The sequence below is a fragment of the Phocoena phocoena genome, chromosome 13 (genome assembly GCF_963924675.1).
Source record: "Phocoena phocoena chromosome 13, mPhoPho1.1, whole genome shotgun sequence".
NCBI lineage: Eukaryota > Metazoa > Chordata > Mammalia > Artiodactyla > Phocoenidae > Phocoena > Phocoena phocoena.
Genome location: NC_089231.1, coordinates 74,031,657 through 74,044,569, shown reverse-complemented (window position 1 = coordinate 74,044,569; position 12,913 = coordinate 74,031,657). Strand labels below are relative to the sequence as shown.

The following is a 12,913-nucleotide window of genomic DNA, read 5'->3' as shown; positions in this document are numbered from 1 at the left end:
TTCATGGTGTGATGGCACTTTTCCTCTAAATTATCCAGGTTTGAGTTCCAATATCAGCTATCCCATCTATGAGAGGGTGGCCTTTGACAAATCACTTGCCTTTTTGAGCCAGTTTGCTCATCTGTAAAATGGGGAGGTATATACTATAGAGCTGTTGTGAGGATGATGAGGTAATTGTGCAAAATGTTTGGCACAGTCTGGAGCATAGAGCATAGCATATGGTATGTAGCATATGCCAGTTTGACAGCAAGAAAAAAAAGTTTCAGAGAAGACAAAACTGAAGGCAGCTACTAACAATAAATCATTGTCTTCAGGCCAGTCCCAAATACATTGTGTCCTCAGCATTTTGTACTGTGTCTGGCCCAGAGAGAGTATTCAATAAATATTCATTGAATGAAATGAAGGAGAAACTGGGCCAAAAGACAAATCTGCACACACTCCTTTGCTGCCCACCATACACCCAGCAGCCTCCAGTGGTTTAAAACTGCTCAGTGATGGCTTCTCATAGTCCACATCGTCCTTTCTCATCTCTTTGCTTTTCCAATTCAGTTCCCTCGGTGTCCCTCCCCACTCTTTCTGGTGAATTTCAGTGCCAGTGCAGTCATAAACCTTTGTAGAGAAACTTGGCCGAGTGACTTAGTGGTTAAGAACTCAGGCATTGCCAAGCAGACAGATCTGGTCAAATCCTGACTCTGCCATTTGTGTGATCTCAGGCAAGTGACTTCTCTGAGTTTTTAGTTCCTCATCCATAAAATGGGGGCAATAACATCGATCTCACAGAGCTGGTTTGAATGCTTACTGAGATGAGACACGGAAAGCCCTTAGCACAGTGATATGTGGTAGGTGCTCAAGATGTAGAAGCTGTTATTGTTAATTATATTTCATGACTACAGTGTAAAAATCAGCTTGTAGAGTGCGGTGAAGGCTTTGAAGGGTTTATAAAGGAGTTATAGGAAAAAATGTTTAACGCAGTTGGAAATGGAGGCAGAGAAATAAGGGGGTGATATTTGGCTCAAACTGAGGAGCCCACCACTTCAGGCAGGGCAGGGTCATGGTTAAGAGCGTGTGTTCTGTTGGACTTGCTGGGTTCAGATCCCTTCTTTGCTACTTACTAGATGAATCTTGGTGGGCAAGCGACCTGGCCTATTGAAGTTCAGCTTAGAAAAATAGGATTTGCTAATAGTGTCTAAATCTTACAGGGCTGGACTTCCCTGGTGGCGCAGTGGTTAAGAATCCACCTGCCAAGACAGGGGACACGGGTTCGAGCCCTGGTCCGGGAAGATCCCATATGCCTTGGAGCAACTAAGCCCGTGTACCACAACTACTGAGCCTGCGAGCCACAATTACTGAGCCCACGTGCCACAACTACTGAAGCCCGCATGCCTAGAGCCCATGCTCCGCAACAAGAGAAGCCACCACAATGAGAGGCCCGCACACCGCAACGTTGAGTAGCCCCTGCTCACTGCAACTAGAGAACGCCCGTGCGCAGCAATGAAGACCCAACACAGCCAAAAATAAATAAATAAATAAAAAATCTTATAGGGCTGTCCAGGACATTTAGAGACACACAGTTCTGGCACAGAGTAAATTATCATTGGTTGTTAATCATTATTAAAGTCTCATGGTACTTCCTAGAAATATCCCTCTAATTCAACTTCCAAGGCTAGAAGGAATGATGCTCACAAAGGACCAGGAAGTGATTTAGTCGTGTTCAGTAGATAGAGAATAAAAGAATCTCCAAATGGGAGGACGTTCAACAAGGTACTTTATTGGAGGGCATGGTGTAAGGTGAAAGCCATGGGGCAGGTAGGGAATCACAATTTCCTGGGACGATACTCAGCCCTTACAGTACTTCTTGGTGTCCAGGTTCTTGTGCTTCTTGTTGTACGGGACCTTTGAGAAGCACATGGCAGCAGTGCGGTCACAGTTGCAGATGAAGGCCTCACAGGGATTGTTTTTGCCTGGAAAAGGGCAAGAACAGAGGACTGAGCCAAGGCAGTTCATGCTTTGTACAATCCAGGGGCAAGAAGAATTAACTGAAATGATCTGGTGGCCATTCCATTGGTGCAAATTTAGGGTTGACAGATAAAGCAAATAAAAATACTGGAATTTCAGATCAACAATGAATGTAATATTTGGGACACAGACTAAAAAAATCATTTCTTGTCTATCTGAAAATAAAATTTAACTGGGCAGCCTGTTTTATCTGGTGATTCTAGGTGTGATAGCTGCTTTTTGGAAAGTTCTATTTCACACCTCTAAATGTACTCACTGCTTTTAAAACCCATATAACCACAGAACTCTGATAACATAGGCAAGCAATTGCAAACCATATGGAAAATACTACGACATATACTCAAGGCAGCAAAGTATTGTACATTTCAACTTAGTGAAGTTTCATAAGCCAATTTCTCTAAAGTGCATATTTTAAAAATTACAGAATGTCCTTAAAATACAATATTATATAGACATTTAAAATAATGATGTCTGTATGTGGAAATGTTTCCATGATATTTTTCTGCATTTTTTTTTTTTTTTTTTTTTGCGGTACGCGGGCCTCTTACTGCTGTGGTCTCTCCAGACGCACAGGCTCAGTGGCCATGGCTCACGGGCCCAGCCGCTCCGCGGCACGTGGGATCTTCCCGGACCGGGGCACGAACCCATGTCCCCTGCATTAGCAGGCAGACTCTCAATCACTGCGCCACCAGGGAAGCCCCTCCATGATATTTTATTAAAGGGAAAGAATACATAGTATATGCCAAAAAAATTTGAAGGGCAATACATCTAACTGGTTATCTTGGGTATTAGGATTATAGGTGCCTTCTTCTTTCCATGACATACATTACTGTAGAATTTGAAATTACATTACTTTGACCTTGTTTACTTTTGTAACCAAAAGAAACAACAAAAATAACATTTAAAATACATTTCATGGAAATAAAAACCAAAATAAACAAATGGGACCTAATGAAACTTAAAAGCTTTTGCACAGCAAAGGAAACCATAAACAAGACAAAAAGACAACGCTCAGAATGGGAGAAAATATTTGCAAATGAAGCAACTGACAAAGGATTAATCTCCAAAATATACAAGCAGCACATGCAGCTCAATATCAAAAAAACAAACAACCCAATCCAAAAACGGGCAGAAGACCTAAATAGACATTTCTCCACAGAAGATATACAGATTGCCAACAAACACATGAAAGGATGCTCAACATCACCAATCATCAGAGAAATGCAAATCAAAACTACAATGAGGTATCACCTCACACCAGTCAGAATGCCCATCATCAAAAAATCTACAAAGAATAAATGCTGGAGAGGGTGTGGAGAAAAGGGGACACTCTTGCACTGTTGGTGGGAATGTAAATTGATACAGCCACTATGGAGAACAGTATGGAGGTTCCTTAAAAAACTAAAAATAGAACTACCATGTGACCCAGAAATCCCATTACTGGGGATATACCCTGAGAAAACCATAATTCAAAAAGAGACATGAACCACAATGTTCATTGCAGCACTATTTACAATAGCCAGGACATGGAAGCAACCTAAGTGTCCATCGACAGATGAATGGATAAAGAAGATGTGGCACATACATACAATGGAATATTACTCAGCCATAAAAAGAAACGAAATTGAGTTATTTGTAGTGAGGTGGATGGACCTAGAGTCTGCCATACAGAGTGAAGTCACTCAGAAAGAGAAAAACAAATACCATATGCTAACACATATATATGGAATCTAAAAAAAAGGAAAAAAAAGTGTCCTGAAGAACCTAGGGGCAGGACAGGAATAAAGACACAGATGTAGAGAATGGACTTGAGGACACGGGGAGGCGGAAGGGTAAGCTGGGACGAAGTGAGAGAGTGGCATGGACATATATACGCTACCAAATGTAAAACAGAGAGCTAGTGGGAAGCAGCTGCAAAGCACAGGGAGATCAACTCAGTTCTCTGTGACCACCTAGAGGGGTTGGGATAGGGAGGGTAGGAGGGAGATGCAAGAGGGAGGGGATATGGGGATATATGTATACATATAGCTGATTCACTTTGTTATACAGCAGAAACTAACACAACATTGTAAAGCAATTATACCCCAATAAAGATGTTAAAAAATGCAAAAAAATAAAATAAATTTCAGCTTTATTATCCATAATTTAATTATGTGTATCTGCTTACCTTCAATAATCTTATTAAGGTTTTGTTTCTCTCTGCTCCTTTCTCTTAAAAATCATGAATGTTTTCCTCACCCACTCCATTAAAGCATAAATTAGTGCTTAACGAGATTATGAAGTGTGCATAATGAAATAATTGTTTAGTGAGTTATTGTTTTTTTCTTTTAATTTTTTTATTGAAGTATAGTTGATTTACAATGTTGTGTTAGCTTCAGGTGTACAGCAAAAGTGATTCAGTTATACATGTATATATTCTTTTTCAGATTATTTTCCATTATAGGTTATTACAAGATATTGAATATATTGAATATACTGTGCTGTACAGTAGGTCCTTGTTGTCTATTTTATATATAATAGTGTGTATGTAGCAAGTTATTGTTAATCATGTGGATAAACATCTGCTGCAGGGCTTCCCTGGTGGCGCAGTGGTTGAGAGTCCTCCTGCCAATGCAGGGGACGCGGGTTCGTGCCCCGGTCCGGGAAGATCCCACATGCCACGGAGCGGCTGGGCCTGTGAGCCATGGCCGCTGGGCCTGCGCGTCCGGAGCCTGTGCTCCGCAACGGGAGAGGCCACAACAGGGAGAGGTCCGCATACCGCCAAAAAAAATAAACAACAACCTGGTGATAAGGGAGAAAACGCAGAATGAAAGATTGTATCTAGACTGTGCATTCATCAAACATTTACATCCAGCAGGATGCCAAACTCTGCTCTAGATTCTGGGGATACAGCAATGAAGAAAACAGACAACCATCCCTGTCCCTGTGAATCCTACTTTCTATTGGAGAGATAGCAAATGAAGAAATAACATAAATATATCAGCCATTCAGAAATTCTGTGGAGAAAATAAAGCAGAGAGAAAAACGATAATGTTGGAGAGATGGAGGGAGTGTGTTTGCAATTTAAAAGAACACGTTGAGGGAATTCTCTGGCTGTCCAGCGGTTAGAACCCCGAGCTTCCATTGCAGGGGGCCTGGGTTCGAACCCTGGTCGGGCGTGGCGCCTGGCCAAAAAACAAAAAATAAATAAAAGAACATGTTGAGGGAAGACCTCACTGAGAAAACAACATCTAAGGAAAGATCTAGAAAGAGGGAGTGACTCAATCAGATATCTGATGGGAAGCGTTTCATGCAGAAGAAGCAAAGGACTTGTGATGGGCACATGCCTAGCCAAGTTAAAATGACACAAGCCTTATTCCAAAGATAAGGGTGAAAAGGAACACAGAGGCATGAAACCATTTATTTCTTAGGATGATGAGATGCCAGGTAATTTTTTTCTTGGCACTTGGGGAGTTGGATTATGGTTATTCCAGTGTTGTTGGTACGTTCTTTAAAAAGTGGGATGTATCTGTGAGTGCAAAATGAAGGGCAATGAAAATTCAGAATGCTGGTCTCACACAACAATACCCTACACCTCTCTGAATTGTCTGCTTTTCAGAACTGCCTTCATGAAGTGATACCTTTCACCATGAGCGCTGCATAACTTAGTGGTTAAGACCAGAGCCTTTAAAATCAGAAGCAACTGAGTTCAAATGTTGGCCCTACCTCTCATAAGTTGTGTGATTTGGGGCAAGTGACTATTTTTGAGCCTCAGCTTCCTAAACTGTAAAATGGGCTTAATAAAACCTATCTCATATACACACCTTGCCTAGTACCTGGCATGCGATGAAAACCTGATACGTGCTAATTCTTAGCTCTTTTTATGAAACAATGAAGCAGTATGGCATGGCAGTTAAAAGCAGAGGTTTTGGAGTCATATAGACCTATGTGCAAAAACCAAACACCGGGGCTCCCCTGATGGTGCAGTGGTTAAGAATCTGCCTGCCAATGCAGGGGACACGGGTTCGAGCCCTGGTCCAGGAAGATCCCACATGCCGCAGAGCAACTAAGCCCGTGCGCCACAACTACTGAGCCTGCTCTCTAGAACCCGGGAGCCACAATTACTGAGCCTATGTGCCACAACTACTGAGCCCGCGCGGTACAACTATTGAAGCCTGCGTGCCTAGAGCCTGTGCTCTGCAACAAGAGAAGCCACTGCAATGAGAAGCCCATGCACCACAACGAAGAGTAGCACCCACTTGCCGCAACTAGAGAAAGCCTGCGCACAGCAACGAAGACCCAATGCAGCCAAAGATAATAAAATTTTAAAAATTATGTAAAAAACAAAACAAAACACCACCATTTATGGGCTGTGTGCCCTTGGGCAATTAGCTCAGCCTTCTGAGCCTCAGTTTCCTCATCTGCAAAATGGGGATAATATATAGCACCTATCCCATAGGGTTGTTTCGAGGATTAAAGGAGACACTGCCCGGCACCAAGAAAATGATCAATCAGTGGTGACTACCATTACAATTATTTCTCCCCATGCCTACTGAGGGCCTTTGAGCCAACAAGGGGGTAAACCTACTGTTGCAGGTGATCTCAGTGTTAGAACACGAGTATGAGTACATTTCAGTGTAGGGATTGTCCAAGAGGAATGTACAGCTGTCTAGTTTCTTGGCATCTGTGTAGCAGTTGTCGTGTGTCTGGCAGCACCTGGAGAGGGGGAGGGACAGAGCTGAGGCAGGAGCAGGGGTAGGGCAGCAGGTCTACCTGAACATGCCCCCTCGGGAACAGGTGGGGATGTTTTAGCTGACCTGCTCTGAGAGGTACTGGTCCTTGAAAAATTAAGTCATTTTCTCAAGTTTACTGAAGGCGATTTTAAAATGGTTTCAGGAATACAGTACAAGCCTATATTCTGAAGATGCAGTGAGGGTTTCACCACTTCAGGAGATTGAACCCTTGCAGTGATGTTTTGTGTTGCAAAGTCCAGCCACTAGAGGGCAGCAGCACCCACTACTTTACATCCCCGACTTTCCGCTTTCCATCCCCGATAGAGGAGAGCGTTGGATTCAGGCTTGTTTATATGAGGTGAACGTGTGTTATCTTCAGCAAATAGGCAAATCTCCTTTCTGTGCCTCGTGAGATCTTTGGCTTGTGCCCTCCCCCCATCCCAGGGATACTCTCCCGGCAGATCAACTCACATGTCCAGTTCATCCACAGGGGTCCCTGATCCACCCAGGCCACAATAGCAGCCATAGTCGTTGAAATCCAGCAAGGGGTCACTGCCGGGGATCGCGCACTTGATCATGCCGCGGAACTGCCATAACGCCCGCGGGCTGATGCCGCTCTGGGCAGCGCCCACTGCAGGAAGACACAGAGTTCGAATACGTCCTGGTTGGCTGCCGGCGCCCCAGGGATCCCACTGCCTGCTCGCTCTCTTAGACCCCGCGCCGTCCCCGTGACCCCGGCCAGCTGCCTACCCTGAAAAGAGCTGGATACAGGAACCTGGTAAAGTGAATAGGAATTTTCTTAACAGCTCACAAAACATAAAACTCACCATTCTAACCAAAGTATACAATTCAGTGGTTTTTAATATTCACAGAATTGTGCAACGATCCCTACTAATTCCAGAACATTTTCATCACCCCCAAAAGAATACCCAGTACCCATTAACAATCGCTCCCCTTTCCCCCCTCCCTTCTGGCAACCACTAATCTGCTTTCAGTTTCTATGGATTTCCCTATGCTGAACGCTTTGTATAAATGGAATCATACAATATATGGCCTTTTGTGACTGGCTTCTTTCACTTCACATAACGATTTGAGGTTCATCCTTGTTATAACATGTATCAGTACTTCATTCCATTTTATGGCTGAATAATGTTCCACTGTATAGATAGACCACTTTTTTTTTAGCTATTCATCACTTGATGGACATTTGGGTTGTTTCTACTCTTTGGCTATTATGTTTATTTATTTTTGGCCACACCACGCAGCTTTTGGGATCTTAGCTCTCCAAACCAGGGATCGAACCCGTGCCCCCAGCATTGCAAGCACGGAGTCTTAACTACTGGACCGCCAGAGAGGTCCTTGGCTATTATGAATAATGCTGCTATGAACATTTGTGTACTAGTTTTGGTGTGAACATATGATAGTTTAAAACTATCCCTGTTATTTATCCAGCAAATATTTATTGAGCACCTACTATGAGCTAGTCACTGTCCTGGGAGCTGGAGATACATCATTGAGCAAATTAAAAAATCTATAACCTCATTGAGTTTATGTCCTAGTTGGGGAGAAAAACAATAAGCAATAAAAGTAATAAATAAGGAAATCAGATATTATTTTAGAAGGTGGAAAAATTGGTGTAGGGCAGGGGAATCTAAACGGAGGGTTGGGTGGGGGAATGACAGGGTTGTGGGGGCAGGAATGTAAGGAACAGTGAGAGGCCTGTGTGGCCTCTGTTCTCAACAGGAAACAGGACAACCTCTTTTCTGCCCCGGGACCCACGCACCTCCTCTTCCCTCTGCCCGGCACACTGGTCAGCTCACTTTTCAAAAGGCTGGAACATCTTGGTTTAAATGCTACCTCTTCAAAGAGGCGCTTTGACCACCCAAGCTCAGTGGCTCCTCTGCTACCACTTTTCTTCATGTTCTTTATAGTACCTCGAACAATCTGTATCCCTCTATTTAATGCCTCCCTCTCATAGGACCGTAAACTCCTCAAGGACAGACCTCATGGATTTTATTCCCCAGGGCCTGACACAAAGGAAGCACTCAATAAATATATGAAGAGTTACATGAATGAAATCATCAATATGTGATTTTTTTTAAAGTAATTATTTATTTACTTATTTATTTGGCTTAGTTGTTCCGCAGCATGTGGGACCTTCCCGGACCAGAGCTCAAACCCATGTCCCCTGCATTGGCAGGCAGATTCTTAACCACTGCGCCACCAGAGAAGTCCCAATATGTGAATTTTTTAAAGTGCCTGGCACATAGTACATACTCAATAATTATCTATTAAGTAAGTTTTCAAAGTCAGCCTCTAACTGAGTGTTTGCCCAAATCAAGCACAAGGCTTGGAACAGCCAACTTGGAAGCAGGATCTCTTTACCTCCTGTGTAGAGCCCTGCCTGTGAAATTTGGTGCCCTAAAGAGAAGATGGCACTAAATGATTTGGGGATACTGTCCAATCGGCCATCAGTGTCATCTCTTTGCCCCATACCAGGCCCTTCCTGTGCTTGATCTGCTGTGGACACTGTAGCCGCGCCATGTGCTTAAGCTCCAGGGTGAAGGAAGGGCAGCAGCTTGTCGTTCTTCCCCAAGAGCAGCCTCCACGGTGGCAGCCCACAGAGGCTGTGTCCAGGAGCAGAGCCTGGATCCTGCTCAGACGGGAGTGGCCTGGCTACCTTGACCCATCTCCAGACACCCCCTTCTACTTCCCTCCACTTTCTTTCTCTCTGATCCAGCCAGCTCTGCTCTTTGCAGAGGCCAGACCTGCACAAAGCTACTGCTCGTGTGTGTGTGTGTGCGGGCGTGCGTGCTCCTCAGACGGGGAGCGTGGCTCGTTCATCTCTGAGTCCCCAGTCTCGACCCTGAGCCTGATGCCTTAGAGGCTGTAATACCATAGATGTTGAGTGAATGAATGAACAATGGCTGAATGGGGTGGGATTTGAATTCTAGGGAATTCTGATTCTATTAGTTCATTCAATAAATAGTGCAAACAGCACTATTCCTGCTCCCATGGAGCCCATGCTTAGGTGTGGGTGTGGGATAAAGAAAGAAATGAATCAACAACAGACACACTGCAGGCAAAGACAGGTGCTGAGAAGACCTAATACTGAGGCCATATGGTAGGGGGAAAGCAGAGGGGGCTCTCTTAGCTTGGATGGAAGGGGTAAGCCTTTCTGAGATGGGTCATCTGAGTTCAGACCTGAAGGTTGAAAGGGCGCCAGCTGCGGGGGGATTTGAGGGGACCCCAGTATGGGACCTCTTAAGCCCCACACTGAGCCCCACCTGAAAAAGACTCCAGGTCTGGCCAGCCTTGTGACCTGTGGCCCCCAATGCAGAGGAGAGAGATCTCAGCTCAGGAAAGGGTGGAGCTGGGGGGACTCGCCTACCTGTGAGCAGAGCAGCCAACACGAGGAGTTTCATCCTGTTGTCAGTTGGTGCACAAGAGACTGATGTCATTATGGCCTCCCTTCTTATAGCTGCCCCACCGCCCCAAGATAAGACTGTAGTGTTTGCTTTGCTCCCTGTTGACTCTGGATTGGCCTTCAGTCTGTCTGTTGCAGAAATAATCCTGAACAACAAGCAAGCCCTGGCAGCTGCGGGGCATTGGAAGTAGTGTACATATTTGTCATCAGTGCTTTTGAACGAAAGGGATTATTTCTGGAGGTGCACATCTTGGAATCTCGACCCTCACACCCACCCCTTTGCACTCAGCCCAGCTTCATCATTTGTGTGTGTGTGTGTGTGTGTGTGTGTGTGTGTGGCAAAGCTGTCAACTCCATTGAACAACTGGGAGAAGGCGGATGGGAAGGAAGCGACGGTTGCCTCCATGTCCTCTCACGTGCTTGAATCTGGGCTGTGGGTCTCGTTGAATGGTTCCCGTCAATTATGCACTTTGCTGATGAGGAAACAGGTTCGGAAAGGTGAAGCAACTTGCCTCAGGTCACACAGCTAGCAAATGGCAAAGCAGGGGCTCAAACTTAGGTATGTCTGACTCTAAGGCACACACTTAATTTTTTCCCCACTACATCAATACCACTCCCCTCTCCCCATTCCCCACAGTGGGCTTGTAAGAAAACTCTGGGCTTTGGAATTCTAAAGGATTGGATCTGACTTGTAGAATAAAAAGGGTTTTAGAATTGTCATATCAAAGGTCTAAATAACATTTTTAGGTGAAATTCACATTGTAAGACTTTATTATTATTTATTTATATAGTTATTTATTATAATCTTAACCATTTTATTTTAAAATTTTATTTATTTATTTGGCTGCGCGGCACGTGGGATCTTAGTTCTCCGACCAGGAATCGAACCCACGTCCTCTGCAGTGGGAGCGCAGAGGGAGTCATAACCACAGGACTGCCAGGGAAGTCCTCCATTTTATTTTTAAAGTGAACAATTCAGTGGCATGTAGTACATTCACAGAGTTGTGCAATGACCATCTCTACCTAACTCTAGTAGATTTTCATTCTCCCCAAAGGAAACCCTGTCCTCATTAGCAGTCACCTTCCCCCAGCCCTCAGCAACCACCAATCTGCTTTCTGTTTCTATAGATTTACCTATTCTGGATATTTCACATAATATACAATATTTTATAATTGGTTTACTTGGTGCTCTCCCATTTGGTTCTTATGTGATCTCTGCAACAACCCTGTGAGTTACGGAGACCCTATTGTTTTATTTTCATTTATTTGTCTATTCATTTACTTATCTTTCTTGAGCAGAGAATTCCCTCATGCTCTCCTGCCACCTGCCCCCACCCTGCCACAGCCTCCCCTATAGTTTCACCTGTTATTAATATCTTACATTAGTATGGTACTTTGTTATGATTATGTTATTGATATATTATCAATATATATTATCAATAATATTATCAATATCAATAATATTGATATATTATCAATATTGATATATTATCATTATCGAAAATAATGATAATAAACTGAGGTCCATAGCTCATTCAGATTTCCTTAGTTTTTTTTAATATGAATTTATTTTATTTATTTTTACTTTTGGCTGTGTTGGGTCTTCGTTGCCGCGTGCGGGCTTTCTCTAGTTGTGGAGCGCAGGCTCCTCATTGCAGTGGCTTCTCTTGTTGTGGAGCACAGGCCCTAGGCGCGCGGGCTTCGATAGATGTGGCACGCAGGCTCAGTTGTTGGGGCTTGCAGGCTCTAGAGAGCAGGCTCAGTAGTTGTGGCGCACGGGCGTAGTTGCTCCATGGCAATGTGTGATCTTCCCAGACCAGGGCTTGAACCCCTGTCCCCTGCATTGGCAGGCAGATTCTTAACCACTGCGCCACGAGGGAAGCCCAATTTCCTTCGTTTTTACCACATGTTCTTGTTATGTTCCAGGATCCAATCCAAGATAGCACATTATATTAAGTTGTCTCTTTAGGCCCCTCTGGGCCATGGCAATTTCTCAGACTGCCTGCTGTTGAGGACCTGGGGAGTTTGGAGGGTTACTGGTCAGGTGTATCATAGGATGCCCCTCTATTGGAACTTGTCTGATGTTTTTCTCATGATAAGACTGGGGATTGGTTAATGGGTTTGGGGAAGGAAGATCACAGAGGTAAAGTGTCATTTTCATCCAATGGCTGTGTTAGGTTTGATCATCTCTTGTCTTGGGATGCATCTTGGGCACTTTCCAGATGAGGACACTTTCCAGATGAGAACTGCTAGATGAGGTTCAGCCTGGGGTGGAGCTGGAAATGGCCATGCCAAGACTTGAATGCACACCTGCCTCTTCCCACTGAGCCACTTCCCTCCGCCTTGGGTGAGGTTATGTTAGGTTATGTCGTGTGTGAGTCAGAGCAGAATCGGTAATTCTGACCCTGTGACCTCTGCTTACGCACGCACCCCACGATTCCAGCTCTCTGTACTTTTCCCTTGAGCATGCACTGGAGCCAAGAAAGAAGAAATCCATCTGGAAGGGCTTCCCTGTTTCATCCCAAATCCAGGAGCCCCAGGAAACGTCCTTCAGCTAATGCGGTAACACTGAAACAACGTTTAGTAAGCAGATGGGGGAAACTGAGGCCTAGAAAGGGGAAGTGATTTATCTGCTTGGGCCTGACTCAGACCCTATTTGACCCAGGGTTCATGCTACCCGTCTCTTCATACTTGCCTGTAGACATTCTACAACTGTCCAATATGGTAGCCATTAGCCACAAGTAGCTATTTAAATTAA

At 44.4% G+C, this 12,913-nt stretch overlaps 1 protein-coding gene across 1 annotated transcript; it reads right to left on the bottom strand.

The window, feature by feature from the left end:
* Positions 1-1,760: 1,760 nt before the first annotated feature.
* PLA2G1B (phospholipase A2 group IB) lies at positions 1,761-10,239 on the bottom strand. The gene is made up of 4 exons (XM_065890106.1): positions 10,120-10,239; positions 7,200-7,359; positions 6,584-6,711; positions 1,761-1,961 (listed from the first exon to the last, which is right to left on the bottom strand). The coding sequence occupies exons 1-4, from the start codon at positions 10,187-10,189 to the stop codon at positions 1,837-1,839; spliced, it is 483 nt and encodes a 160-aa protein (XP_065746178.1). The 5' UTR covers positions 10,190-10,239; the 3' UTR covers positions 1,761-1,836.
* Positions 10,240-12,913: the final 2,674 nt, after the last annotated feature.

Coding starts and splice junctions, on each gene's coding strand:
- PLA2G1B (XM_065890106.1), bottom strand. CDS start 10,189: ATGACATCAGTCTCTTGTGCACCAACTGACAACAGGATGAAACTCCTC. Junction 7,360..10,119: donor GTTGGCTGCTCTGCTCACAG/GTAGGCGAGTCC, acceptor GTCTTCCTGCAG/TGGGCGCTGCCCAGAGCGGC. Junction 1,962..6,583: donor CACTGAGATCACCTGCAACA/GTAGGTTTACCC, acceptor GCCCTTTTCCAG/GCAAAAACAATCCCTGTGAG.